The sequence below is a fragment of the Crocuta crocuta genome, unplaced genomic scaffold (genome assembly GCF_008692635.1).
Source record: "Crocuta crocuta isolate KB4526 unplaced genomic scaffold, BGI_CrCroc_1.0 scaffold352, whole genome shotgun sequence".
Classification (NCBI taxonomy): Eukaryota; Metazoa; Chordata; class Mammalia; order Carnivora; family Hyaenidae; genus Crocuta; species Crocuta crocuta.
The window spans coordinates 2,323,997-2,329,905 of NW_027532169.1; the positions used below are offsets into that span (position 1 = coordinate 2,323,997).

The following is a 5,909-nucleotide window of genomic DNA, read 5'->3' on the forward strand; positions in this document are numbered from 1 at the left end:
AAAAAAATAAAAAAATTAAAAAAAAAAAAAAAAAGAAAGAAATCAGGTCCTTTCCTTCCGAGCTGAGTGACCTTGGTGTCATCGACTAACCTCTCTGAGCCTCAGTGTCCTCATCTGTAAAACCAAGACGATCCCCACTTCCAAGGGTCACTGCAAGGTGTGCAAAAGGGTGCCCAGCACTTGTCTGGGGTACCCCGGCCCAGGCTGGGGTAGCCTCCCCCTGCAGTCCCACACCTGGAGGCAGGACTCACTCCTACCTGGGGCTGCTGATAGTGCTCCATGGCCATGGTGACCACGTTCAGCCCAATGACACCCGTGATGAAGAGATCCAGATAATGGCTGGTGCACATGTGGTGGACGATCAGCCGGAAGCGAGAGTAGTCTGAATAGTAGNCCACCAGCGTCTAATGCCAGAGCTGAAACATTCCGGTGTCATCTGCATCCTCGCCCTCCACGCACTACCCTTCTCGGGGGGCCGGGGGAGAGCTCTCCCGCGTCCGCCCTCCAAGCATCGGGTCTATTGGCTACAGTCGGGTGCAGGAGGGGTCAGGACATGCAGAGCTCCCCACCCGCATTAGACACCAGGTGAGCCCCCTCCCCAAGGCAGCCTCCCAAGTCCGCCAGCCCCTCAGCATGCCCTTGACTTGGTGTTCCGCCGTAAGGCCAGATCAATAAGATGAAACGCGACCGGTCTTATCAGGCTCCGAGGACGCTCCATCCACAGAGAGGCAAAGGCCCCCGCTCTTTCACCGAACTCAGTGCCCCTGAGGGGAGCCGAGCAGATTACACAGAGCTGGGATTTGGAGATAACACTGGAGATTGGAAATTGGACGTCCTGTTGGCCGGCCGCACTGACCCACCCTGAGGGCCTCCAGAGGGGCAGGGCCGGGGCCTCCGGGGCCCTCGTGGGGTGGGGGGCAGAGGGGAGGCCACAGGGCTCCGCTCTTCCCCAGACCCGTGGGGGAGGGCTCCGCCCGAAGGACTCACCCAGTTTCTAACGAGGCAATGCCCAGCCTGCTCCTGATGGCATCAGGCTCCAGGCTGGGCTGGAAGCGCTGTCTGAGATCTGTCAGAGGCATCGTTCTCGTGTAATTAGCGAACCACTTAGTTACAAAATCACGGTGCCAGAAGGCTGGCCCACTAAGCAGGCAGAATGAATCTGGGGGCAGGAGAGTGCAGGGGGTCCCTCCTCCAGGTGCGGAGGAAAGGCCGGGCCACGTTGGGGGGACAGATGTCATCAGGAGGCGTTTGACAGATTGGTCTCCAGGGCAGCCACAAAGAAAGAGGAGGCGCCCCACGGGGAGGCTTGGGGCAGCCTCAGGTCCCAGACAGCCCTTCCCCCTCAGAAAGCCTAGGGCGGAAGCAAGCCAGCCAGCAAGGCCTGCGAGGCCTGTGTCAGGGGGTGGCTGGCTCAGGGCAGCAGGAAGCTTTGAGTCCAGGCCAGCTCAGTCATAGGTGTCCTTCCCCATGCAGAGGACTAGTTCACAGAGAGGTAAACTGAGTCAGGGGGTGGCCTGGGGCGAGCCCCCACCAGAGGCTGAAGGAAGAAGAGCGCCCAAGAGCTGCGCGTTCGGCCTCGCCCGACACCACTCTCCAGCATCGGCCTCCGTGTGTGGATAACCAAGAGGCCGAAGGTCCCGAATGTTCCGGGGCGCCACCACAGAGCGGGTTATGCCAGCGTTTTGTTTTCAGAGACGGGCTGGCCAGCTGTGGCTGTTAGCTCGGGTGGCCCTCCTGATCCCCAGGACGGGGTCGGGGTGGAGAAGCTCAGGACAAGGGATGGACAACAGGAGGCCGCGGGTCATCCACACTGCGATCGTGGAGGGTGGACCCGGCGAGCCGGGCCTCTTCCTTCCTTCCTTCAAGTACCCACAAGAACCAGAGGGCGCTAATCGCCCTGCGTGGCCTTAGCAGCTGGAACGCTGTCTCTGCGTTAATCTCCATAAGTGCCGAGAGCACCCGATTCCATTATGCTAAAATATGAATGGAGAATTAACTAAAATGTTTGAATACAATTAGGTTAGAAGAAGCAGCTCCTTATTAGCCCCATTATTAGCTAAGATGGTGCAGAGGAGAGGCAGGGGGAGGAGTCCCCCTCTGCCCTGTCCCCTGGTCTATGTAGGCAGCCCCAAACTGAAGCTGTCACCACCTCTGCCTTCCGGCCTTGCTCTGGCTGTCAGGGGGCAAGTGGGCTGGGATTAGCCTGGGACCCTCCTCCCCGCAGCGCAAAGGAAAGGTGGGGACAGGGCTGAAGCCGAGCATCTGCTTGTAGTGACCGGGGTCTGCCACTCGAGCCGGGTCCCAAGCCCAGACCAGCAGGTGCCGAGGCTGCCAGAAATCCCCCCTTCAGAGCACAGGTCCAAAGAGTCCCAGGGCCAATCTGATCAGCATGTCCTTGGTCACACGCTTTGTTTTACAGAGGGAGAGACCGAGGGCCAGCACAAGCGAGCTGTCCTCACAGGGTGAGGCCGTGACGGAGCCAGGACCCGAACTCCCAGCCCCAATCTCTCGCCAGCTGCCTGGTGGGTTTAGACCTCAAAGAGTCTGCCAGAAGGCTCTCGCTGGTAGGCTCTGGATGATATCACCCTCCTGCCTGAGCTCTGAGAAGGAGAGACCTCCTGGAGGAGCCCTGGGTAGGTCTGCTGCTCCGAGAGCTCCGGCCATAGCCCCTCTCCCTGGCCCCCACCAGTATGAGCTGCCTCGGGCAGAGAAAATGGCACAGAGACAGGCAGCAGGAGGAAGGCACCTCCAGGACTGCCCAGCCCCGAGCCAGGGGCAAGAGCCAGGAGAGGAGCCGGGCCAGCGCGGCTGTGAGTGAGGGCAGCAGGCGCAGGTAGTTAGTAGAGCCCAAGGCGCAGTCAGGGCAGAGGGTGTGCAAGGCAGAGGAACAGGGAGGAGGCGGAAGGCAGGGATCCCCCCCCGGGGACACAGGCCCCCTGGGGCAGAGGCCACACCTTCAGCTGCAGTGGCCGGGCCTGATCACTGGGTCCCAGCGGAAGGAGAGAGGGCGAGTGGACGCAGATGCCACAGGTGGCCGAGGGGAGTGCAGCTGGTGCTCCAGGCTGAGCAGCCACCTGGTGGCCCCAGTCCCTTCCCTTTGCCGGGCTGGACCCAGGTGTCTGGTCAGGCCCACTCCCCTGATACTCAATGGCACTTCCTGTCTGCCTCTCCCTGGGGTCTGGCTGGCACCCTCCCCTGGGAGCGCATTGAGTGCAAGCCGTGCTGGCCGGACATGTGTGGTGCCTGGGGGCTGGATTCCAGCCGCCCCGGACCAGGGGTACCACGCAGCTGGCCAGACCCAGACCAGTGCATGAGAACTGCCAGGGCTGTGCTCTGGAATCTGTGTCTTAATATGTTCTCCAGGTGATTCTTACACGCACAGAAGCGCTTGGAAAATTTTACCAGAGACCACACAGAACAGCAGGTTTGGGAAAGGGGGATGTGGGGTGATCTGAGCCCCGATTGAGGGTCTCTGAGTCTTCATTACCAGCCGGAAAGGCAAGACACACTATGGTCCAAGCCTGTGCGTGTCAATGGGAGCATGGCAGAATGTGACTGGGATGGGGGTGCAGCGTGAGGGTAACAGAGTGGGTGTGTCGGGAGGGGCTTTGAGCCCAAGAGAGTCTGAGTGTGTTAATTCCTGGCGACGAAGGCTCTGTGGGCTGGCCCCGTGTGAGGGCAGTATCAGCCAGGATGGGGTAAATGTGTATGCATGGACACTTCGGTGTACGGCCCAGGTGACCCCGTAAGGAAAAAGCCGAAGGGCACTTCCTCCCACTCTCCCTCACCCCTGACACATCAGGAATTTGCAGTATAGCCTGACACAGAGACGTGGGACCCAGGCAATCCAGACACGTATGGGTTAGAGCCTCCTGAGCACCCAGACGGACAGTCTCTCAATGCCACACACCACAGCTCGGCACCATGGGTACAGGAGACATCAACCCTCAGGGATGGCCTCCCAAAGCGAGGCCCAGGGGGTCCCTGAGCACCCACAGATCAGGTAGCCCAGCCCCCAAGGGGCAGCGTCTGCCAGGGTCTGGCTTCCGGGGGAGCACAGGATGGTGGACAAAGTCATAGCCCAGTGGTTCCCAGCCTGAAGTCTCAAGTCTGCCGCAGCCTGAGAAGGGAGGCCCGTGGGGGTCCTTAACGTTCTTTTCAATATTTCTAAAAGCTTAAAAGAATCATATGTAGGCCTATGTTAAGACCCCATGGACTAATTTAATGGCAAAAGGGTCTTTCTTTGCTATCGTACAGCGTGAAACCTTCTGCAGCTCTGAAGCTCTGGTTGGTAATTAGACGTGCCTCTGATTAGCAAAAACAGTGAAACAAAGTCATTGCTGAAGTGCTCGCAGCTTCAAAGACAGTCTCTTAAAATGTGGGCTCTGTGGGAGGAGGTGATGCGGGGTGCCCTTGGGGGTGAACAGGTTGGGAACCAGCCGGGGAAGACATGAGAGGGTGGGACGAGGCCCCGCGGCTGTCACAGGGTCTCGGGGCCTCTGACCTTCTGTCGAGGGCCCGTGTTGGGGGAAGGCAGGGGCCGGAGGGCCCGGGGAGGGTCGAGCAGGACCAAAGCCATCCCGGGGGACACAGCTCTCAATGACAAGGACCCAACTCACTCCCAAATCTTTGGCTTTTGGGGGGGCGAGAAGTTATGGCTAACGCAGGCCTCAGATTCTGGTCCCGCGGCTGGTAGCGATGACGTGGCCACCGCGATTACTTGACTATTAATGAGTCTGTTCAATTATTCATTGTTACATTTTTTAAAACAAATCCTTTCCCCCTCTGCTCCTCTCATCCTGCTTTGCTTGGATCAAAGTCTTCCCTTCAGACAAAAGGAGACGGGCGAGATTTGCAGCTCTAATAATCGAACGGTATGACATGGAGGAGGAGCAGGAGTGGGAGCCCCTCTTCTAGGCGGCGGGGCAACTCGGCCCTTGGAAGCCTCGTGGGAGGAGGGTCCTCCAAGAGGTGTCGGAGGAAGGGGCGTGCAAGGCCTATAGGATGACGCAGAGCCCGGCGGCGCCCCAGGGACCCTCACTCCCTCACCCCAAGAGTTCGGAATCAATGAGCCCCGGAGTGGGGAGCCAAGAGGACATCCCGGCAAGCATGAGGCGGGCCTGGGGGCAGGTGGGGCCTGACTGCCCCCGGGCCTCACCCTGGAACCCACAACCCCAGACGCAGTACCTGGCGCCGCGCTGGATGGGCTGCCGGAAGCAATTACATCGTCCAGCATTAGATCTAAAAGAACGAAACACGACATTGGTCACTGGCCGGACCAGGAGGGCTGGGCAGGGGCCCCTAGAAGCGGTTCCCTCCCCCTTGGCTCCAACCCTCACTCTGCCTGTTCGTGGGGTACACGGAGCATGGGTGGCTGGTCCTGCGTGTCCAGCCCCAGGGCACTTGAGGAAGATGAGCGATTGGGGCAGCTCATCAGGGTCACAGGGCCAGAGTCAGAGGCACGGGGAGAGGCGGGCAGGCTGTCATCAGAACAGACATCCACTCCTACCCAGGCCTCGGCCTTGGCACCACCTGAGATAGCTACAGACCCCAGAAGGGGAGCCAGCTGGTCAGGCAGGACCACAAGTGCCTCCTGCCAAAAGAATTCCATGTGCAGATGCCCCACCGAGCAGGCAGACTGCAAGGAGGGGCGGGGCGGTTGGAGCAGGGGTGGGAACGTGGCTGCAGGGGACGGTGCACCTGCTCAGCTTGACATCCACATGGAGAGCCCAGTGGGGTGGGGGGGCCTACCCCAGAGTTGAGCAAGGGGCCTGGGGCACGGGTGTTGAGGACATGGAGAACTGTACCACCCACCGCTGCCCAGAGGCCAATATCTCCTCGCCTTCGGTCCTGAGCAGCCCCCACCTCCCCTCGCACAGGGAGCCCTCGCTCTGGCCCTCCCCCGCCCA

The 5,909-nt window shown here is 60.2% G+C and overlaps 1 protein-coding gene across 1 annotated transcript in view; it reads right to left on the reverse strand.

Moving 5' to 3' along the window:
- The window catches only part of CACNA1G (calcium voltage-gated channel subunit alpha1 G), a 68,298-nt gene that overhangs the window by 11,122 nt on the left and 51,267 nt on the right, over window positions 1–5,909 (reverse strand). Inside the window, 2 exon segments of the mRNA XM_077776909.1 lie at window positions 258–404; window positions 5,183–5,241. Coding sequence (XP_077633035.1) covers window positions 258–404; window positions 5,183–5,241 — 206 coding nt within the window.